This window comes from Camelus bactrianus, chromosome 1 (genome assembly GCF_048773025.1).
Source record: "Camelus bactrianus isolate YW-2024 breed Bactrian camel chromosome 1, ASM4877302v1, whole genome shotgun sequence".
Classification (NCBI taxonomy): Eukaryota; Metazoa; Chordata; class Mammalia; order Artiodactyla; family Camelidae; genus Camelus; species Camelus bactrianus.
Genome location: NC_133539.1, coordinates 1,933,529 through 1,957,315, shown reverse-complemented (window position 1 = coordinate 1,957,315; position 23,787 = coordinate 1,933,529). Strand labels below are relative to the sequence as shown.

Below are 23,787 nucleotides of genomic sequence, written 5' to 3'. Positions count from 1 at the left end.
TAACTAAAGAAAACCAGACATCTCAGGTTAAAGAATTTAGCACTTTTCTATGTGTGGGAAGGCGCAAACATCTGGGCTCACTGAAATCATTCTTTGACAAGCACCTAGCTACCTAGGGCCAGGGCCCTGCCCTTTCCCGTCCCTCACAGTGCCCCGCTTGGGGTGGATGCAGAGACCAAGATGCCTGCTTGTCTGCATCCTGAGTCGGTGGTAGCGGCTGATGACTTGCGGGCCACGGCATTCCTTGTTTACTGATACGGCTGCAATGTTTCTCATTCACAGTGTTAATGAGGAATCAACAAGGTCTCTCCTACAGCCCTGCTTGGCCTCCAATCTTTGCACCCATGTTTGACTCTGTAACAGCCACTTCCTGGTAAACCCTATGGAATCTGACCCAATGAGTACTGGGCCCAGCTGAGGCCAGCGACTACAGGGAACCTCCACACAGACTTCCGGTTCTCCATCCTTAGCTCCTTCTTCTCGTCCGGTGCTCTGCCTTGCAGGCTCCAGGTGTCTTAAACTCTTGACCTTTGCCTCCTTAGCCAGCCACAGTGCACCATGCTACACTATGCACACACATTTAGCAGCTGTGTTCACACTCAAACTATTTCACATATGTTTACTTTATTTCACTTAGAAAAGTTACCCCAAATCTACTTTTCTTCCATAAGAAACTTAGATGCAGTTAAAGCAAGGTTTCATTTTGTGGCGTTTTCAAAATGTGCCTATTCCATGGAAGGCTCTGTGTGGTTGGGTATTGGGGTGGGGAGGGGTTGGGGACACAAGTAAAAGGCAGTCCCTAATTCAAGAATTTTAACATCATGGAGACAGGAAACTAGTGCTGCGGAAATCCAGAGAGAAGCGGTTCATTCCAAACACTGGGAGTAGCTGGTGTGAGCCCGCTTCTGTCGTTAGCCCCCGAGAAGGACTTGAGGTGCTTGGGGGCCTTGGGTTCTACTGTGAAGGCACCTGACCTTGTTTCACTGCAGGGCAGCAAGGCGACCTCACAAAACCAGTAGGACAAGAAAAACAAGCCCAAGAGTTCTGCAAGGGGTAACTGCCAGTCAGCCCAGCCGTGGGGACTAACCCGTTTTGTTAACTGATCCCCCCAAGGCATCCGGCCTCTGGTAAAATTAACAAAGCTGGGTTCTAGGCAACCGTCCCGCGCAGGAGAGAAACTGACGTGCGTGTGTCCACCTGCTGTTGCTGGTGACTCCTGGGAGCTTCCCGTGTCCATGTGTCGGTGCTAGTGACCCCCCGTGTCCGCACGCGCCTGTCAGTGACCCCTGAGTGGTCCCCGTGTCCGCACGCGGCGGTCAGTGACCCCTGGGGCCGTCCTCCGCATCGGGCACCGGGGTGGGGGGGTGTGATGCTCGTGGGCGCTCCGCGGCGAGTCCCAGCTGCTCGCCCCAGGCCAGCCCTGTCCCCCGAGGGCGCCGGCCCGGGGGCGGCTCCCAGCCGTGCAGCCCCTCCAGTGCAGGACCCACCGCCGCCCACGGCCGGTCCGCGCGGGCTTCGGCCCCGAGGCTCGGAGGGAACCTCCGCGGAGACCCCGCGGCCGGGGCGCCTTTCGGTCGGAGGACAGCGCTCGCCCGGCGTAAGGGCCTCCCCTTTAAGCCGCGCGCCCCGGAAGCGGTCCCGCGGCGCGCCGGCACCGGAAGTGGATGCGGCCGGCGGCCGGCGGGCGGCGGCGGCGGCGGCGGCGGCGACGGCGGCGACGGCGGCCGGCGGCCGGCTCTGGAGGTGCCTCGCGCGGCCGGGCGGGCGTCGCTGTCGCGGCCGCGGCTCCGCTCAGGCTCGGGCTGGCCCTGCGCGGCTTCGGGCTGCCCATGGGGCGCGGGGGGCCGGGCCGGTGACGCCGGACGCCCATGGACGCCCCTGAGGAGCCGCTGCCGCCGGTGATCTACACCATGGAGAACAAGCCCATCGTCACCTGTGAGTGCCCGGCGGCGCGGGAGGGGGCGGCCGTGGCGGGCAGCCGGGCCCAGGTCGCCGGCCCCTCGCTCCCGGCGGCCCAGGGCCTGCGCTCCCGGCCCTGCCGCTTCCTGGAACGGAGGTGTGGCCAGGGCGGTGGCTGCGGCGGGGCTCCTATCCCCGCGGGCGACCTCCGACCTCCCCGGGGCCGTCCGCCAGCCTCCCCTGCGGGGGACCTCTGACCCCACGCGGGCGACCTCCGACTCCGCCGGGGGACGCCTTCCCGGGTTGTTTGGGCTGCAGTTTGACAGGCCCGGGACGCGGTGCACCCCAGAATCTAGGGCGCGGCCCGGAGTGGGGGCCCCGCCGTGTGCCCCGTCCAGCCGCAGGCTCGGCAGCTCGTCCCGCGACCCGGGGACGGGTCCTTCCCAGCGGAGACCGTTCTCCCTCTGATCCCGCGGGGGCATTCTCTTGGCTGTCGGTTGCGGGCGTGGACGAAGTTTATGTGCGGTTATTGTGTTAGGAGACGTGGGTTTGTACTTGTGTTAAACAGTGACAGACGCAGGTGCTCCGTCAGAGCCGTGCACAGCTGCACTTGCATGGGCATGACAACCCTGCCGGAGCTGGGACTGCGAGCCAGGACTGGTTTCACGCGCGTTACCTTAGGCCCCTCGGGTACCTCCCAGACGCTGGCACGGAACAGAAACCCATTTTACGGATGAGGCTATAAAGGTTAGGTGAGCTCATCCACACTGGACTGCTAGACTGGTGCCTCCTTCTTTGGGGTGTCGATTTGTGTGTGTGTGTACCACATTTAAGCACACACAAAGGAATTGTTTCTCTGTTACAGAAAATATTTTCCTGTTAAGTTTTATAGTTGTGATTTTACAATTAAATACTTCCAAAAACTTTGAGCTCATAGGGGGTTTGAAATGTTGGCTGACATTTTGATGACTTGCAGAGAGAAATTTCAAACTATTATGAGATTTGAGCTTTGACAATATTCTTACTTCCAGCTAACTTTTTCCAAAAGTCTTCCACACTCTGAAAGGAAACACTCTTTCTGTAGCAAAGTCCCAGCACTTAGGCCATAATGGTTCTGTAGGTCTTGAGCTCCATCCTGTTTCTCCTTTTCATTTTTTTATAATTAATGGATATCCTCCCTGTATGCTTCCTTTCTTCAGATCCCTGAGAACTCGTATGTTTAAAGTTTGTTGCTTTATCTTTAGCTGGTAAAACTTTCTTAGGAAAATGGAATGTGTCACCTCTAAATTTGGACACTTGCATAGTTCAGCAATAGCTGTTTTCTTTTCTCGTCAGGATACCTGTCAACTGAAAGTCTTACTCAAGACTGCACCTTCAGTGCAAGAGGACAGGTGTGCATAGAGCTGATCTGGAGGTCCTGCAATTCCCAGGTGCTTTCTGTATCCTCGGGGAAGAGGACTGGTCTCGGGTGGTCTTCATGTTGGGTTTCAGTGCCTTCCAGATCCTGGAGACTTCTCCCCAAGTGCCCTGCACATCAGGGGTGCCGGATCAGTGTTGCTTGTGGGACATCCATGTGGCTAATTATTTCCCATACCCCTTAGCTTACAGGTTCATAGCAATATACTTCTTTAGGCGTTATGAAGATACACATCTGAAGAGGTTCGTAAAGCCCTGTTGGAGTCAACCTTGACTAAATGGGTCAGTTGTTACCTTTGTAGTGCTCGAGGTGTGTGTTTGCTGCTTAAGTTTGCACACACATGCGCGACAGGCAGCTGAGGGACAATTTCCTTTCCTGCAGGTTGGTTGCAGTAGCCGTGTTGGTGGAGGTTTTTCCGGTGTTTGAAGCGTAAAGAAGAAGTGTTATCTGTACTGACGGCATCTCTGTTTTAAAAGGCGCAACCATTCATTCACTGGAGTCTCAGAAGAGGAAAAGGCTTTAGTAAACTTTCAGAGAAAGTTAACTTGAAAAATGAAAAAGATCCCTTTAAAAGTTAAAGATGTTTTAACTTTTAAGAAAGGATTCATAGTTCACGTTTGAGATTGCGTTTTGGTGTATCAGGGACTGGAGCTTCGTGAGCACTTGTTCTGGTTTCACGTCATACTTCGTGTGGTTCCATTTTTACGGGTGGACGTGTTTTGAGGGGAGCAGCTAGCCTAAGCAGTGCAGGCAAAGGCAGTAGGAAAATTGCTTGAAAAAGTCCATCCAGAGGCTCAGCTATTATGTCCATTCCCCTTGTTACGCAGCGTTTTAGTTTTCAAAAGTGCCTTTACATCTCCTTGAATACTTTTCCAGCCATTGCACCCTGAGGAGGTCTGTGTTTGTTCATTGTAAAATAAAGCAGAGTTTATGCTTGCTCTCAATTTTTTTCATAGAATTTGGAACATTTTACTTTGAATGGAAATGAATTGTGCAGCATACTTTCTGAGAAGAATGTAGCATGTCGCTGGTTCAGGTACTGTGTAGGAACTGCTCATTTGTGGCCACAAGAAGACTGGGAAGTCCCCGGAGGTTAGGGGGAAATAGAATACATTATTACTTGAAAGCCTTACCGAATTATTTTAATAATATTCTGAAGCTACCTGAAAGTTTTAATGGCCTTCAATCCGTAATTAAAAATTTCCGAACCTGCTGCCTAACTGCCTCCGGTGCAGAGTGACTGCCTCAGTGGAGGATCTGCTTAGACGTCCAAGACTGGTTAAGTGCCTGACTACTGGAGAATGTATCTGAAGTGCACAGGGATGTCCGCCGAACAGTTAGTTAATGCGTTGGGGGATGAATCACCTAATCATAGCAGTTTGAATATGTATAGCATAATTCATTAATCATGAAAAATGCACAATGAAACTGAAACAAATCCAGCAGATCCATTTGATCTAAATTTAAATAATAGCTTAGATTTTTTTTCAACCACCAGATCAGTTCACTCTTGAGAATAAAGACTTGGGTTTCTGATCTAAGGGTATCCAGGAGGGTTATGTTCCTTCTCCAGCTGTCTCATTGAGCAGACGGTTATTGTAATCCTACTGATTTGTGGCTTTTCTGTTTTGGCTGTTGGCATCATTCCCAAGATAGCACCTCCTTCAACATAGGATTGTGTGGTATCTGAAAAACAGCAGCGCTCCACCCGAGCGACCCGTTCTCACCCAGGCACGTTGGACGCTGCCGTTTTCGTTTTTCTCAGTCTCTGTATTTGGGGTTCCAGATCTGACATGATAACTTTTCAAAGGGAGAAAACGGCAACAAAAATGAGTAGATCTGTAATCTGTATCTGGTATCTGGTTGTAATGCTTTGTATCTGGTTGGAATTTGTATTTTTCCCCTGTAGGTTAAAATTTTTAAATTTGCACGTCACGGTTTTCCACCGGGCGTGAAAGTATGGTGCTTGTGATTTAACCACTCTTTGTTTCGTTGCCGAAGAGTAACTTAAAATGTCCTCTTTCTAAATTGATGCATGTAAATGGTGGTCTTGGCCCATATTGAATTCTTAAGCCAGTAGGGAATCAACTATTGAGAAGTGGGAGAAGCATTTCTCCTTGGGAAACAGTTCCACGGGATGGAGTTGGAGGTGGGACCCAAGGCACTACTGGCTTTGTTTACCTTGCTTTTTGGGGGGAAATTAATTAATTAATTAATTTTCTTTCTTCCCCTCCCCTCCCCTCCCCTCCTCTCCTCTTTTTTTCCCTGTAAACTGAAGTGCAATTACCTTGCTTTTGAAATCGCTTCTCCCTGTGCGTGGTTCCAAACAGTCAGGACTTAAACATATGTGCCTTCCTCCCCCTCTGTGAAGTAGGGAGGAGGTAGTGCTGGTCTCTTGGGGTGGGTGTAGGGCTTGAAAGAATATGTGTAAAGCACTCAGAAGAGTGATGAATGTGCAAAAAGAATGCTAGCTTCTAAGGAGGGAGTCCTTCCTTCTCTCTGCTCACGGTGGCTTTAGTGTCTTTAATACTTTTTTCATCTCACCTCTGGGCTAAAAAGAACATTTAATAATTTCATTTATTAAGTAGTTAGGTTCAAATAATTTTATCAAGTGTCATGTCATAACAGTAGTTATTTGAAAAAAATGCACATAAATGGGAAGAAAATTTTTATTTCATTCTTAGATAACCAGGGTGACAGACTAATGGGATGGTTGCATCTGTTGGGCACTGCACAACTTCTCTAACCTGGGGGTCAGGCTGGTCTCTGCTGCCTTCTCTGTTTCCTTTTAGTGGGGAGGTGGTACTAGTCTTTTATCACAGCAGCTCCCTTGTTTTGTGATGATAATGATGCCATTGAGAGAATTGTAGCACGAGGTTGTATGGAAACAATACCTCAGCTGGGGTCTGGGATATCTTCAGTACTGCTGTTTCCCTCATAAATTTAAAATGCCCTTTGGACCCTCTGTGGGTTTGCTGCGGTACCCCGAGGCACCGGGGTACACAGTTTGGGAACCCATGTTACTAGTATTTTAGCTCAACTCTAGGGTGGATTTGAACTGAGAATTTAGAAGTGAAAAGCTTCCTTTTCCATTTGAACTTCAGGTCATGCCAGACTTACAACATGTGTTTCTGAATGGTTTCTAGTAAAATTTGGTTTATGGAAATGAAGCTCAAGGGTCTGATTTTTTTTTAAAGCACTGATGAGTCTCTGAAATAACCAGGCTTTGCCAACGTAACACGCGGGCCAGTCTTTCCCTAGAAAGGAACTGACAGCATGGTGGTGCGGTCCACGCGGAGGGAGCTGGGAAGGGCCAAGGTGGTCGCCTTTTGAAAATGCAAGGGACTTACTGAAGAATTTTTTGTCTGAAAAAAGTTTTTTGCCGGTTGACAGAGTGTCTTTTCATGTGTATTGCACGATTCAGTGTATGGCCTCACAGAGGCTCCGAGCTGATCTCCTCGCCCTCTGTTCTGCTGGGGGGGGTGGTGGGCTTCCACTGGAAAGCCTCTAAATCCCCCATCACACCTTCCTGAGGCCCCTGGTGGCAGTCTGCCCAGAGCCCCCTGGTGCTTTCTCCCCTCCCTTTACCTCTCCTTCCTTCTTCCCTCCCTCCTGTCCTCGCTGTCTAATCAACTTGTGCTTTGTTAACTGCTCTTAAGGTGAATTTTAACTGTGTTCACAGTATTTTGTGCTTAGAGAATATTTGATTTTTAAATCTAAAATTGATGGCCTTAGAGTTGTTCCCAGCTCCTCTTTTTTGCTCCCAACAGACATTGAGTCTATCAGCAAGCATTTTTGAAGTTTATCTAGAATTCAGCCACTTCTCAGCTTTACTGCTGCTCAAACCCCAGACCCCAGCCCTTTCATCTCTCCCTGGGTCTCCTGCAGCTTCCCAGCTGGCGCCCTTTTAACAGCTTGGCCCCTGGAAATTAAGGGCAGTCCCTCTGAGAGAGAAGTCACAGCGTGTAATTCCCCTGCTCAGACCCGCAGGGGCCAACCACCTTCTCAGCATAGTATTCCCAGACCTTCCCCGGGGCCGTGAGACCCTCAGTGGCCTGCTGCCCTGGGCCCCGCGGCCCCGGGCCGCGCACTGGCCTCCTGGCTGTGCCCTGGCCCCCGGGTGCTGCCCTCTCGCGGCCGGTGGCTGCTCACACACCGCTTCCCACGCCCACATACCTTTCGCCATTGCTTTGACTTCGTTCAGTCTTCTTGGTTCAGCACCCCCGACAGAAAACTTTGTTTTCTCTTGGTCTGTTGTTTCTCTCCACTCCTAACCCAGAGTGCCCACAAACTAGCATGTGGGGTTCAGAGAGGCAGGAACTTCACCTGTCTTGTTCTCTGTGTGTCTGGCACCTGGACAGTGCTTGGCACATAGTTGGTGTTCAGTAGATATTTGTGAATAAATTAAATAAACGAGTAAGCATTTCTCTAAGGGAGAAACTCCTGTATGTCATTGAATGCTTCCATCAGGTGGGAGCTTTTGATGGTGTCATATTGTTTCCTTTAAATACGTGTTTTCATCAAGATAAGACAGCTTTGCAGAAGATGCTTGGGTAATTTGAATCCTGATCACTCAGACTGTTTTAGGTGAACTGCTATGCACTTAGTTGTTGTTGTTGTTTTTTTTTGATACTGGAACATTCTCTGGAGTTTTTGAATCAAGGAAATATGTGTTAATCCAGTAAAAGAAAGAAAGCTCACCAGTGTGGTAGGGACTGTGGTCTTTCAAGTGGGCCTCTCGAGTTCTGTCCGGATATGCTTTCTCTACTCCAAGTCAGAAGAAATTTAACAACCACCAAGCCGAAGCATTTTTGGGTCGCTGATTCAGCTTCTTGAGGAACTGTCAAGCTGGCGTCTGGATGAAGCCTTGGAAGAAGATATATCTGTACCTTTGCAAAATGTGCCTTTCACCCCTGCACGTGTATAAAGCAGGAATACATTTTTATTGTAAGAGATGGAATCCAAGTGTACTTGCTAGGTCGGAAGGTGAGCGCGGTTTACATTTTGAGACCTGCTTCTGAATCACCCTGTGAAGAAGCTGTATTCTGAGTTATACTCTGCTACTCTGGGTAGGGTTCATCTTTTTAATTTTCACCAGTCTGATGGATGGGGGAAGACTACCATAGTTTTCTTTTTTCTGAACGGCTTTATTGAGGTTTAATCTACATACGTAACATTACTATCCATTGTATGTGTACAGTTCTCTGACCACTAGTGTTTAGAGTTGTGCAGCCATCACCATAAGTCAGTTTTAGAACATTTCTATCACCCCAAGATGTTCCCTTGTACTTGTTAGCAGTTAATCAAAGCATCAACCAAGGCTGTGCTCCCTCCCAAGGTTTGAGGGGAGGGTCCTTCTTGCCTCTTTCCAGCTCCCAGGAATCCTTGGCATTCCTTGGCTTGTAGCCCCATCACTCCTGTCTCTGCTTTGTCTTCACATGGCCTCCTCTCTCCCTGTGTTTTTCCCTTCTGTCTCTTACTTGACCTGACAAGTGACCTCTTGTCATTGGATTTAGGGCCCATCTAAACACGATCTGGAATGATCTCATTTGAGATCCTGAACTTAACTGTATCTATAAAGACCCTTTTTCCAAGTAAGTTTCATTCACGGGTTCTGGGGGGTCAGGACATGGACACATCTTTCGGGGGCCCTGTTCAGCTCCTTCGTCATTGTCTGCATTGGTGCCCAAGTGCACCTCGGCTGGCTTCCGTTGCTTATCTCCGGTTTTGTGTCACTTCGTCTGTCTCTGGGGGCTTGTCCGCTCTGTGCTCCAGGCCGAGGAGCAGTTCCTGGGGTCTGGAATTTTGGGCTTGAGACGTTGGCACAAGATGGGATGATCTCTTAGGAAGAGGTGAACCTTTTCTGCAGTTTCTCTATTTTTTCCCCCAGGGAAATAAGTGCCTTTATTTGGCTTCTTGCACGTGTTGTGTTACATGACGCTTCATTCCTCAATACTCTAGGCCCTCGTTTGCAAAATTTTTCTAAGGAGTGAGCAGAGAATGAAGAAACTGACAACAGGTCGGACCTTGGTTTCACCAGGGAGTGTTGTATGTTTGGAAAGTTTTCTTATTTTTACCAGGTAGTGTTATTTTTCTTAACTGCCCACCCCAGGGCCAGGCTTGCTGGGCCAGACCAGGATCCCTCCGTGTTTGGTCAGGCCCCACCCCAGCGTTTCTGTTGGGATCGCTCAAGCGAGGGTTGCTAGGGCTGTGGTAAATGCTTAATTTTGCTGGATGTTTCCAAATTCCCCTTGCTAATGGTGCACCTTTTGAAAACTGCAATTAGACCTCCCTGAGAAAGTAATCTTTGAACAGAGACTTTAAGAGGGCGAGGGAGGAACCTGGGGGCAGAGCGGTTTGGGGACCCTTCTCTCCAAGGCTGCAGGGCAGGGTGAGCCTGGACTGAGCAGAGTCTCTTCTGGAACTTGCAGATACTGTGATCCAAACTGCCATCCTACATTTTCTTTATTTTAAAATATGTAAAACCATTAAAGGCTGAGTCTTCAGTGTTCTTGTATTTAGATGCATTTATCTTATCTTTTTCTGTTGGAACTCTTCAATTTTAAGCTGTGTGGTCTCCGGGTGACCGTGTGCCCCTGGTTGGAGGTGTTTGCTCAGACCTCCTTAAACACTTGGCACGTGTGCTGGATTGTCTTTCATGTTAAAAAGCAGAAAGACTTTGGGACTTTGTGCCTTGTGAGCAGGCTCTGTGTGTTGATTGTAGTTCCCCTTCTGCAGACTCCCACAGCATGGAACTCCCTTAACACTCACTGTTGTACTTTTTCCCTTTGGTCACACCTACAGGCAGTCACTGTCCTGTAGACTAGGTACTGGGTACGGAAGGGAAGCAGGGCAGGGAGGAGCACGTGAGTGTGTCCCAGTACGGCTCAGGAGGAGAGCTGGAAGGATCGGGCCTGACGTGAGAGCCAGGGGTGCAGTGGCAGGGGTCCTGAGTTGTGATTTCAAATCAGCGTCCTTGGAAGGCCTGACGCAGAGGATCTGGGACAGCTGACAGCAGAGGAAGGTGATTCCCTTCCCGTCTACTGTAGGAGTTAATTTTCTTTAACCTTGGCCTCTGGGGTGTAAGGCAGTGGGAGTGCCCACTGCTTTTCTTCTCAATATGTACCTTCCAGTAAAGGCAGGGCAGTGTTTATGTGTAGAGATTGGGGGGGAGGGCGTCAGTTGCCTGGTCATTTTAGGGCACAAGTGAAACCCTGATGTCTCCTTAGAAAGTCTGGATATCCTCTGGGTCTTTCTGTTTTTTGTCGTTAACCTTCACTCACTGCCCCCACCTCCAAATATGAAAGCCTTTTATGTGCAGATACTCTGGGAGGACCGCTGGGGAGGGCTTCCATATTCCATGATTATGCATTTAATACTAGTTTTCCCCATAAAAGAGCTTGCAGTTTGAAGCATTAGTTAAATTTCATTACTGCAATGACATTATACATAAATTATGGCAAATACATTTTACACGTTATTGAGTAGGCGGAAGTGACTTCCCAGTTTATGACTTTGGACGTTTTTATTGTCCATTTGAAAGTCTGTTCCACCAAAAGCTGTTGAGGAGAACTTAATTAATGTGTGGTCTGAGGGAAGCGCACGTTCCTACCGGGTGTAGGACAACGCCTCCTTAACACTCCTTGGGAGTGTTGAACGGGAGTGAGCTGCCTCACAGTGAAGTGGAGCTTTGTTTAGTTGAATGCCGTTTCTACATTTTTCTGTAAAGCAAATGTTAGATAAATTATGTGTTTCCTTGGCTTTTTTGTTCAGAAGTAAAGTCATAGCCTCTCTTGCTCGGAAGGGCCTGAAACGGGTCCCTCAGTCCTGGTCTGGCCGCGCTGCGAGGTCCTCTGACCAGAGGGCGGCTTCCCGGCTGGGCTGGAGCCCGCCCGGTCCCTGTCCCTGCGTTTCTGGTGCTCAGGGGTCTCCGGAGCCCTCTGAAGGGTACATGTGACATTGCCCATCAGGTAGGTGAAGACAGCCATCCTGTTAACAGGCTAAATAAGCTGAAGGGTCTTCAATTCAAGGTCAAATGAGAGATGCCTTTTATTAGAAAAGTTACTGTTTCCTTTCACTAAGATTATACTAAAGAATCTGAAGAAAACTTACACTGTATGAGAGTATTAACAAATATTTAGAGGTGCTAAGATCTTTTATCCAACATAAATATCCAAATAAAGATACTAATCTCGAAATAGCTGGCATCAGGTATCTGGGAAAGCTGTGTGTCAGGGGCCGATGGGCTGAGCACTGTGTGTTTCTTTGCGCTCTCTCATGGTTGTGGTTTCCTGATCCTTCTGTACTTTTGCAGAGACCTTCACAGCTCTGTATGTTGAAGTAGGGGACAGTGGGATGCCAGGGGCAGAAGCAGTCACTGTGTCGCTGAAGGTCTTCTGGAACCTGTATTTTCAGCCAAGTGGTGTCAGCACAGCCCCTGCGGATTCATTAGGAAACAGCATGAGGGGCAGCGGCAGCCTGGGTGTGACTCAGCCCCGCACAAGCCGCGTGGCTCTGGTGAGGCAGGGGTGTCCTCACATGCAGGGTGGCACTGGATCCTCCGGCTGCTGTGAGGGTTGGGGTGACTGCCAGGCCCACCATGCCGTCCACGAGTGCACGGTCAGCTGTTCGCTTCTTGTAGCTGGCTCTCTCCTGATGCCCCCCCCCCACCGCCATAGCTGAGCGGACCCTCCTGGGTCCCCTAGAACTGTGAAGTCACAAAGTTATGTTGTGGTGAGTACTACATAGATGATTTCTGGGGGGAGGGTGCAAATCAAATGCTTTTACTTTCCCCTTTTAAGTTTTTCATACACTTTCCATAGTTGTGTCAGTTTCTTGGGGCTGCTGTAACGGTTATGTAGACTGTGTGCCTTAGAACAACACAAAGTTATTCTCCGAGCGTTCTGGAGAGCAGAAGTCTGAAATGGGTCTCATTGGGCTAAAGTCAAGGTCCTTCTGGAGGCTCCAGGGGAGAACCTGTTCCTGCTTTTCCCAGCTTTTCGGGGTGCTTGCATCCTTGGCTCCTGGCCCCTCCATTTTCACAGCTGGTGACGACCAGACCAGCTCAGTCTTTCTCGTGGGGCCATCCCTTTGGTTGTGACTTCTGCTTCCCTCTTCCCCATTCAGGTATCCTTGCGAGTACTTGGGGCCCATCCAGATAATCCAGGATAATCTCTTTATTTTAAGATCAGCTGATCAGCAACCTTAATCTGCCTGCAACCTTAATTCTCCCTTGCCATGTAAAGTAACGTGTTCACAGGCCCCAGGGAGTGGGACCTAGACTTCTGAATGCCCTTAACATGTGTCTGGGGAAAAGCATAGGAAGTAATGATTCTCTAAGTATGAAAACCCTGTGGTGTCTTTCCCAGCTGAGAGGTGACTTTTGTCCGCCTCCCTCCCCGAGGCATAATTTATAGCTGTAGAGCATGCAAACCACATTTGGTAATTTACTCTATCTTTTCGGTAAACTCTTTAGTGCCAAAATCAATCTTAATGTCATAACAGAGTCCTAAAGTCTTCAAAAAAATTATTGCATAAGCATTATAGGAACATTAGCAACAACAAATATATAGCTTTTTGAACATAGATACATTTTTCCTTTTAGGGTAAGAGAATTTGTGCCTTTAGTTCAGTTTAGTTTGGATGCCCCATGTTCCTGAAAGCCTGAAATGCAGACTGTGAGCACCCTGTGGTCTCCTCCCCGGATGGAACCACTTTGCGGGGTGTGGTTAGGGTGTACGCTTTCAGCAGGTGCAGCGTCGCTTGTCTGCCCGCCTGCTGGAGGCACTGTCACACAAAGCAGGACGCCCTGGGGTCCTCTGCCCTTCAGGTGTCAGCGTAATGCTGATTCTGTTCTGGCTGCGGCTGGCTGTTGAGAATTGAAAACCTGGATTTTAAAAATGCTTTGACACTAAATTACTCTGTGACTTTGCACTTCTAGTGGACCCTAACATGAAAGTTTTGCGCATTAAATGATTGAAAGTTAAAGTTTCCATTGCTCTTCGGGTTGGCGAAGGGTAAAACAAACGACGTCTGACTGTGACGACAGCTTGTGACTGCCCTGACCCTGGCCCTGGCGGGTCCGCAGCGTCCTCGTTGGGCTTGTCTGGGCCTGGTACCACGCTGTGCTTGGACCCTCGTGTTAGTGAGAGTGTCTGAGCTCTAAAAGACTATCTAGCCTACAGGTTTCTAGTTTTCGTTATAATCGACTTCTTTGAAAATTAGAGTTGTTTTCAGAAATAAGCATTTTTCCTACTGTCTTATTGTTGGTGATCTAAAACCTAAATGATACATCTTTATCTGTGGTTATTTACGTTTTCTTGGACATGTGTTAGTGTCTTTTTACTTACTGTTGGTAAAAGTTAACTACTTAATAATTGAGTTCCCACGTCCTTCTGTTAAAAGTTTTAAGAAAGTGTTAAGCAGTTTGTTGAAATGTGACCCATTTAAGCGTAAGTCACTGAAATCTTCTTTTTGAGTTCTTACCCCTCCCTGTGTTTAATTAGTTCTTATCTGCTTTTAACATAAAAAGTTTAAAATTGCATGATTAATACATGGATATATGCTTGTAAAAACCTCAGAATGCAGTCGTAAGTCAGGAAATAGGGACTTTCTGCATCAGTTACCCGGCTGTGAGAAACAGCAAGTCTAATCACAGCTGGCGTGAACGGGAAAGCACTTAGGCTTATAGAGTCAGAGACCCAGGGTTCTGCCTGCCTCTCCTGGGAGCTCCTGAGCCGGGCTCTCCTCGGCCTCTGGGCTCAGGGGCAGCCTGGGGGCAGGTGCCCAGTGGGTCTGGGCAGCATTCGGACAGAGTACCATCCCTCTCTTCAGAGCAAGGCCCCTGTCCCCTGACGTTTCCCTTTGCATTCGGGTGGCTCCTCTGCCTGTCCTGCCTCCTGCCCGGGTGCCCCACGTGCCAATGCCGCTGCGGGCGAGGGATGGCCGTGATGGTCTGCGCATGCCCCTGGCGCTGCCTGCGGGCGGGCCCATGCTCCCTGGGCCTCCCAGCCTCATCGCCACGTGTTCCCTAGCGAGTGAGGACACACACACAGGGAGAGAGAGATATGTTAACGGGACTGTGCTCTGAATTACTCTTGCCAAGTATTTTGATAAGTCTCCCCTCTCTCACAAAAAAAAAAAGAAAAAAAAAAAGAAAAGAGAAAAGAAATCTTAGTTGTTGAAATAAATAGTCTGAGTTGACTGTAAACACTGCAGTTTTCTGAACAGGGTTCTTTGGACGCGGTGTCAACCCTGCGTCTCACTTTGCTTCCAGGAGCCGTTTCCTGGCGGCTGGATCCTTACCCGTTTCCTTGGGCCCCATGCCCATGGGATCAACATGGACATCAGCCTGGGGTTGGTCTCACAGCGCAGGCCTCAGAACTCGAATGCTTTTCTACTTAGTGGCGGGACTATTTTGGGGGCTACAGAGTGTACATTGTTAATTTAATTGCCTGTCACACAAGCCGAGATTGAATTCTGTGGGGTTCACACCCAGGCTTTTGGCGCTCTGGCTCTCTGTCGCCCGTTCTCAGAGATGTGTCGGCTTTTCATGGTGCTCAGTGCATGGCTTGGAGAGTGTTGTCATGAATAGCCATGTATTCTGAGAAAGTCATGATGGCTTCTCTTCATTTCACGGCCAGTCAGTGTAGAATTTCAGTGGGTGAGAAGAATGACCTTAAAATGTAAACTGGGGGCACTGTTGCTCGAGCTGCCCTAAGAAAGCAGCCCGGCCCGGGGGGCGCGCACGGTGGAGACACGTCTCCTCCCAGCGCTGGGGGCTGGGAGCCCAGGGTCAGTGTCCACAGGGTTGGGGTCCGAGGCCTCGCCCCTTGACTCGTAATGGCCAGTGTCCTCGTGGACGCTGGACTTGCCGTGACCTCACGTGGTCTCTTCCCACCCTGATGTCTGTGTATCCGCGTTTTCTCTTAGAAGGGCGCCAGTCAGATGGGATCAGGGTCCATTCTGTAGACCTCATTCTAACTTAATCAGCTCTTTCAGACCTAATCTCCAAACACAGCCACATTCAGAGGTGCTGGGGGTTAGGATTTCAACACAGGAGTTTGTTACCCAGCTCGGAACAGGCACTGAGATCAGATGGTCACATGTTAAGTCCCCTGTTACTGCCAGGTGACATCTTTGCCGTTGACAGATGTGCTAAGTGACCTATAATCTTTAAAAAGTAAATTTAGCACGCAAATTAAAGATTTATTTTACGGTTGAATGTAAGACTTCGTAGTCGCCATTTAGACAGGTTTTGTCATGTCACAGGATTTCCTGTGCGAGAGACGTGGGAGGGGCATGTAGGAGGCTCTTCATTGGTTTACACTGTGGGCATAAGGTGATGGTGCCTTTGAGTGGGGCTTTACTGCAAGGACCATATACAAATTCTATATATTTACTTAGTAAACCAAGTGAAAGGGGAGAAAGCTTCCTTGTAGTTGCTCTAATTTCTACTTAGCGAAGAGGAGTGATTTTTATGTTAATCTTGGAGCCTTTTAAAGAGGCCGCAGGAGTTGGCGCTTAAAGATAAGAAATTTGAAGCTAACTAAAGATTTTCTTACTTTAATGATTTCTAAGACAACTACCAAATAAATGAACATGAAAAATGATGAGTTAAAACATAGAAGTTGTTTTTATGTCAACAGCAAATGTGTTAATAGGAAACCTTACTGAAGATTTACTTCGCATCAGGCCTTGTTCGAGGTTATTTATGTTGACTCAGTCTCACCACAGCCCTACTGGGCAGCTCTTCTTGTTTTCCCATTTCACAGATGGTCCCCGAGGCACAGGAAGGGAAATGGCCGCCCCAGGCTTACGCAGCGCGTGGAGAGAGGCGCTCAGTGGGACCCAGTGGTCAACCCTCAGCGTCCGTGTCTAGCCTCGATGCCCACTGCCTCTCTGCCTCTCTGATACTCAACCCAGCTGCCCAGAAACGTCATTACTCAGAGCAGTGCCTTGACATTGTCACGTGGTTTTGGGGGGGTTTTGTTTTGTTTTATTTTAGGCTCCCTATAACAAAATAAGCAAATGCGTCAATGGCCCACATCAATTCCCAATGATTTCTTTAAGATCAATATAAAAGCAATTTGGAAAATGGTTTTGTTTGGAGTTAGAGGATCCTCTGAGTAGAAGAATTGGAGTCATCTGTATTAAAAGGTTCTTTTGTAGCTGAAGTATAATATGGTTGTACTCTCACTTCTGAGAGCTAAGTGGACTTTGCAGTTCTGTTAAAGCTGAGATAAAAGAGCTGCATTAACAACCCAGCGTGCAGAGCCAGACACGCCTGTTCTCCTCTCTGGTCCCCGCCCCAGCCGGCTCCGTGCTCTCCTCTCTGGGAGGTGGCCGTGCTTGTCCCAGCGTCCTGGGACTGTCGCGAGGACGCAGTAGGAGAACGCGTGTCCCTGTGTCTCTGCTCCTACTGGCATTTGGGTACACCTCGAGCTTTTTACGTTGAGGAAACTCACGTCCCCTTGTCTGGGTTTCCTTTTCTTACGGGGTTCTGGGGCAATCTCTGCGAGCTGCAGTCAGCAGCAGCTCTGTAAGTGAGCCACGCGGGAGCTGGCGGCCGTCTCCTCGGCTTTCCACCCCCCTTCCCTGCTCCTCCTCCCCTTCTCCTCCTCCTCGTGGGGAGACCTGTACCCAGCTCTGAGAGGCCACGTGAGGCTTCCTTAGATCCTGGGGGTCAAGTACTGTGCTTTCTTGAGCCCACTTATTTAAAGACATGAAACAGTCTTGTTTTGTGATATTATTTTACTGAATTTTCAGATTGTCTAAAAATGCCAACTTAATAAATTTCAGAGCCCATTTTCCAATGTTCACCTAAAAATGCCATTTTTATTCTTGTTGAAGGTGCTGGAGATCAGAACTTATTTACCTCTATTTATCCAACGCTTTCCCAGCAACTTCCGAGAGAGCCGATGGAATGGAGAAGGTACGGTCGCCCGGTTTGGGCTGCATCTCCCTCTTCGTTCTGTGGACCTTTGTGTGAGCAAGTGAGGGACTCAGAGTTGCAGCCTGACTTCTAAGGACACTGAACGGCGCCACGTAATCTGTGGGCCTTCTTTGAGGAACGTGCTGATTTTCTCAACAAGACACAGGATGACAGAAGCAGGACACTTCTTCTGAGCTAAGGGCCCGCTTTTATAGGAGTGGCTTCTGATTCTCCATGGCTCATCAGGACATCTTAGCGGCGCAGGCGTCCTGGGGCGGAGGTGCGCCCGGCCTCCCTCCGCGGTGGCGCAGGCGCCCTCCTCTGCGGCCTGCGCTCCTGGGCTCTTCTCTTAAGGACGAGAAAGTCTACAGGAAGTTGTTATTTAAAAATGAGACAAGCCAGGCCAACCCTCCCATTTATCCTGTTGTTGTAATTGTTCATCTAATGACTTGTTCTGAGGAAATAACTGACTTTGAGTCATCTTACTGGAAAACTTATTTCTGGTAAGATTAGATATTACCTGTAGAAAATGTTTGGATTTTGACTTATTAATACAGGTAATCTGATTTTAACCAAGGTGTGTGAAAAATTTCCTGTTGTTATCTATGGTCACGCAGTTCTGAGTCTGGCTACGTCACTCCTTCCTGACCACCAGTTTGTACCCCAACTGACAGGAAGAATTAACATTCCGGATGGCTCACCCAGGCTCTCCATTGAATCTAGTCTAGTTTTTGTGCCAGTTACAGTGTTACAAGGAATGTATTTAGTTACTAACACGTAATCTAGAGTATACAGATGTGGGAGAATTCTCTCCCAGAGAAGTTATTCAACATCAGGGGGAAGGGTATAGCTCAAGCGGTAGGGCGCATGCTTAGCGTGCACAAGGTCCTGGGTTCAATCCCCAGTACTGCCTCTAAAAATAAGTCAGTAAACCTAATTACCTACCCCCAAAACCAAAGGAAAAAAAAATTATTCCGCATCTGAGAAGGCCCAGTGCTGTGAACGAGGGAAAACAACTCACAAATGGAGGAGTTTAATACTTAAAAAAATAGGAGTAATCTGGAAAGGATTTCAAATAAGTATACATCATTCAGAAAGATAGAAGAGACAAGAAAGGGAGTTAGGAGGAAAAGGTAAAATAGAGACGCAGCGTAGATTCAATATGTATTCATCTCTTCACCTTTTTGGAAATAGTGGAGAACAGAATAGGGAGGCCTAAGTGTGCGAGGGCAGAGGAGGGTGGGGATGGCTGCACAGAGCAGGGTAGACGCCTTCTTGGGAGGTGGAGGATGGACGGAGGGAGAGCTGAGCCCGCGTGTCTGCAGTGGTGGATCCCAGAGAAGCAGGCAACAGGACCCAGGCCCAGGACCGCGGTAGGCCGGGGCAAGACCCAGTGGAAGGGGTGGCAGGAGAAGTTTCAGGAGATCCATGGGAGAGGGGACAGGCAATACTGGGAAGTGGGAGCGAGATGGCAGGAGCTGCTGAATGTCTAGCAGAATGAAAACAAAACCAAGGTTTATACTGTGCAGCACAGGGAAGCATATTCAGTGTCTTGTAGTAGCTCACAGTGAAAAAGAGTGTGAAAATGAGTATATGTATATTATGTATGACTGAAGCATTGCGCTGTACAGCAGAAATTGATGCAACATTGTAAACTGACTATAACTCAATAAAAGAAACAGGTTAAAAATCCAAACAAGCAAACAAACAAAAAAACAAGGAAACAAAAAGCCATACCGAAAAAAACTGGAGAAAAGAAAACCCGAATTTGCAGTCTCTAACAACATTTCAAACACTGCATAGAGTAGAGTGTTTAAGAAGAGTCTTCTCAAGGTCCTGAGGGAAAGTGCCTCTGAACCTGGAGTTCTGTGCTATTCACCCCCGCCGGAGGGAAGGCCGAGTCAGCCTCCCCAGGCCCTGGAGGAGACAGGGTGCCCGGAGGGTTTGTTTCTCTTAGGCCTGGGGGGGCCCTGATCTGTCACTTCTGGCTGTGCAGCCCCACGTGTTTGCCCCAGAGTGCGTTTAGGTCTCACACTCCTGCGTGCCACCCAGTGGAGCTGGCTGGGAAACATGCAGCCAACATAAACATTTTCAGATGTAGATGATCAGAAACTTTACCACCTTCTCTGAAATAATCAAAGGGTGTGTCTCAACAAGAAGAAAAATGAACCCACAGCTCAAGATGAAGGAAGCAGCTGCCAGCAATCAAGTCATTAAAATATTTTGCTCTAGTTATGGTATCGATCCTTTTACAAAGTAAAAAGTTTAAAATTTTGGATGAGTGGAAGACAGTAGAGAAGAAAGTGTTCTGTCTTTCTTGTTCAAGGAGAGGGAGGCATTTGCTTTAGTCTTAGAAAGGAGAATTTAAGTGTGTGCATACTAAACATTAAAATGTAATCAACAGCGGAAAAGAAATGGTTGCTTAAACTTTCAAACCAGCAGAGAAAAAGAATGGAAAAAGAAAACTTGATTAATCTCAAAAAGGACAGAAAAAAAATAAGAGTGTAAAATAGAAAATCCCCAAGTTCAAGCATAATCATGTTAAATATGGTTGGTTTCAACTTACTAATCACAGACTCCTTAGATTGGATTAAAAAATACAAAATCCAGCTTATAGATATTTAAAAGAGACACAAGTACTGGAGGTGAAAAATAGGGGTATGGAGAAAAGATATCTGTAGCATAATTTATTTTTAGAACTATAATAAATAGCTTTCTTACCCTTTGATAGCAGTGGATTGGGTGTGTGTAGCTTGTGGGGTTTCTCTGTGTGTTTAGTTCTTGGGTTGAGAAATACTGGGGACGGATGGTTACTACTGTTATTTATGCTGTGCAAACAAAAACCTGTTCTTTTCCACCAAGCAATTTTCTTTTTTGGACAATATAGGTTGTCACAAAAGTATTAGAGCGGTTAAAAGCTTTGGTAACTTCAAACTGCACTTTTGGCATTTGGGGAACTCTTTTCCTTTTATAGCGACTGTCGATTAAGTAACATCCATTTTTCTCAAGTCTGTTGTTGCAAATAGTCCTGGTTTGATAGAATGTTACTGTGCAGGTATCGTTGAGTGAAGTGAAAGATTTATGGAGAGGGAGCTTTGCATGTAAATGTGGATGGGGTTTAAAGTAATTTATAGAATCTTTTCAGATAGAATATGTAATAGTTATAATTCATGGTTAATATCATGTACATAGTTCTGAGCTCATAGATATGATTAAATTATTACTGTATTTTTCTCCTATCCTTTCTGCTGAACATTCTTTACTTATTTTTCTTAGTGACTTGTTGAAAATTTCTTATAGGTCCTATGGCCGGGCTCCGAAGATGATTCACCTCGAATCTAACTTTGTTCAATTCAAGGAGGAGCTGCTGCCCAAAGAAGGAAACAAAGCCCTGCTCACTTTCCCCTTCCTTCATATTTACTGGACGGAGTGCTGTGTGAGTATTCCTTTGGGGGAACGTTACAGAAGGCGTCCTGGAATAGAGTTAAGATGCACGGGTCTGGGTTTTGCTAAGACAGCTATACTTTTTCAGATTTACTTTTTAATTTTAATTTTTTGGTATTGGTCCCTCTTCTCCGTTTCTCAGCCAAGCGCATGGCGTTGTGGCTGCCTGTTTCTGCCCTGGCCCAGTGTGGTGCACTCGTGGTAATCACCACATAGATTCTTATTTCCTGTGTTTCCAGTTCTTGTGAGCCATCTCACTGCGCCCTTGTGGGCACGAGGTGTTTTTAATATTTACTTTCAGCTTCATTTTCGTAGCGCCACGTGTTCACCGTCGTGGCAGTTACTGTCCTTGAGAACCCTTGTTGCTGAGGGCCGGGAGCTGTGTCTCCTTCTTCGCTCCGCACCCCCCATCCTGGCCGGGCTGCCATGCTGTGAGCGCCGCAGCCCCTACTTGTACTTGGCTGTTTTATACTCGTGAACCCATTCTTGACAGAATTCTTCTTTCATGAACGAATAGAAAATTCTATGGGTCATTTCTTCTTGTCCCTTTTGACTGTAATAAGACTAGCATTTAGCAATATACAAAAATACATAAATCATGACCTATCGTGACATTTTAACCTGACTCTGAGGACGCAGAAGTTGTTTTTTGTAATTTAAATGAGAAAGGACTCACAGCTTACGCCTCTTCTCCCCTTCACCCCACGGACCTTTTGCCTCTGCTGATTCTGCTTTGTGGCCTTTCCTAGTGGAGTCACGTGGGATGGGTTTACTCCCCAGAATGGGCGACAGCGCATGTGAGATGGTGTCTACCAGGGGAGTGCTGGTTTTTATCAGGGCCAGCCACGTAGGCACCTCTGTCTGCACGTATCAAAGCCAGACTCCGGGCCAGAGTGGGTGTTAGTACCTTTTACGCCCAGTGAGGCAGGCCTCTCACGCGGTGTTGGGAACCCCTGCAGAATCCTCGTCCCCACGCACCAGCGAGGGCCCACCTTGGAGGCAGGCTACGGATGGCTGCCCCAGGCCTGCTGTGCTTAACGACGCTTCTCCCTGCAGCCCCTTGGTGGTGGTGTTGGGCTTGATCTCGTGGTCAGAGAGCTGTCCACTCTCTCCATGCTGTACGTCTCTTTTCCCCTTACAACCAATAAGCCGTCTCTGAGGAGCCACCCTAGGACCACGTGCCTGTCCTCCGTATCCAGCTTTCTTTCCCACTGAGCTTTAGCCCCAGTGATGAGTCTTCCTGAACCAGTCAGCACCCAGGATTGCAGACACCACTCCCCTAGATGATCAGCCAGCGCTCTCCTCTAGGCAAGGGCCTGTGTGGGCTTCTGTGGGCTTCTTTGTGTCTAGTGCCTCGTGGTTGGCCGGCCTCACTCTGATGTTCAGGTTGAGCAGGAAGGGTCGCTTCGCACTGGCTCCTGGGTCCTTTGGGGTGTTTTCTAACTTTCTGGCACACGGGATATTCTAGGTTCTTGTTTTCTTGCTGCCCTTGTGCCAGACTCAGCCTTTTTTTCACAGAGACCGGGTTCCTTTGGCACTACAGAGCATCCCTGCTTCTCCACCTTTGCTCTGTAGAGCTGGGAAAGTGGATGTCTTAGAGATCATGAGTCAATGTGCCTCTGATTTTAGCCTAACGCCCCCGGCTCTTTCTTGCCTTCCCTGGTTCTGGAATGTTTACATCCGCTCTGGCCCTGACAGCACCAGCCCACGCGCTCACTGCTGCGGTGTGCGTAGAGCAGCTCCAGAGGCCCTGCGCTCACACTGCGGCCAGGACAGCCGCCGAGAAGCGGCCAGACCTCGTCTGCACGTGTGCTCGCCCAGGACTGACAGTCCACGTCCGTAGCTGGCCGGGCCAGTCCCTCAGGAGCCGTTCTCCGCGGTGTCTGCCTGGTGGCTCCGCACGTCCTTTTTCCTTATGAATTTTGGTGTCAGATTATTTTTCTGGGCGTTTTACGCTTTTGCTGCTGTTGTCAGTGGGGTTTTCTCTCCCGCTGTATCTTCTAGTCGGTGCTTTTCCGTGTCTGTAAAGGCTGTTGGTTTTGTAATGTTCACCTTGCTGAACTCTCTCGCTGTTTGTGTTGGTTTTGTCATTGATTCTCTGGGCCCCGAAGTCCGGGGTTTTCCGGGTACCCTGTCACGCCACCCGCGGACAGAGGTGGTCTTCTTTCTCCCGGCTCAGTTCTTGTGCCTCAAGTCGCTTTTCCTGTCTAAGCCGTCGTCAGGGAGCAGTGGAGGCCGTGGGTGTCTTTGCCTCATTCCTGACTCCGATGGGAGTGCCCGTGGCGTCTCCTCATGGAGTGGGATGCTGGCTATGCGGCTGAGGTAAACGTATGCGAGCTCATGAAGGACATTCCGTCTGTTCCTGTTTTCTCGAGGGTCTTTACTAGGAATACACTGTTGAATTCTGTTAAAGGCTTTCTTATACCCAGTGGAGATACTCATGATTCTTCCCACTTAGATCTGCTAATACGCTGTATGACATTAATGGGTTTCTTATTATTGAACCATACTTGCATTCCTGGTATATTCCACTTGGTCAGGGTGTTATTGTCCTAATGTGGTGGTGGTGTCTGTTCACGTTATTTATGATTTTTTTCACCTGTATTCACAAGTGATTGACCTATAACTTGTTTGTGTGTGCTGTCTTTACCAGGTTTAGGTGTCAGTGTTATACTTGATTCATAAAAGTAACTTGGAAGTTTTTGTTTGTTTTCCGTACGTGAAACAATTTATGTAGCACGGGCGCTGTCTGCTCTTGGGGGTGTGGTGGAGTTCTTCTGAGAAACCATCTGGGCCCAGTAGTTTCTTGAGGGATAGTTCCTTGGTTACTCTCTTACCTCTTCCATAGAAATTGGTCTGCTTCAGCCATTTGTCAGTTTTGATAAACTGTATTTTTCTTAGAAATGATCCATTTCAGTAAAGTTTTAAAGTTTCTTTTCACTGAGGTGTATAAAGTGGCTGTTTTTGTTTTTGACTTTTAAAATGTGCTCTGTGTCAGTAGTTACTCCTCCACCCCTGTTCCTTATTTTGTATATTTGTGTTTTCTCCTTTCCTCCCTTGATTAAATTAGCTACTTTGATTCTTTTCCTCAGAA

General features: G+C 48.2%; 1 protein-coding gene across 4 annotated transcripts in view; it reads left to right on the top strand.

The window, feature by feature from the left end:
* The first annotated feature begins 1,679 nt into the window (after positions 1–1,679).
* TRAPPC10 (trafficking protein particle complex subunit 10) overlaps positions 1,680–23,787 on the top strand; it is a 68,659-nt gene continuing 46,551 nt past the window's right edge. Inside the window, exons 1-3 of one of the 4 annotated variants that reach the window (XM_074343885.1) lie at positions 1,680–1,935; positions 17,168–17,249; positions 20,550–20,685. In XM_074343885.1, coding sequence (XP_074199986.1) covers positions 1,869–1,935; positions 17,168–17,249; positions 20,550–20,685 — 285 coding nt within the window. In that variant the 5' untranslated portion in view covers positions 1,680–1,868. The remainder of the gene's footprint in view (positions 1,936–17,167; positions 17,250–20,549; positions 20,686–23,787) is intronic. The other 3 variants (XM_074343808.1, XM_074343693.1, XM_074343753.1) reach the window with 3 other exon arrangements.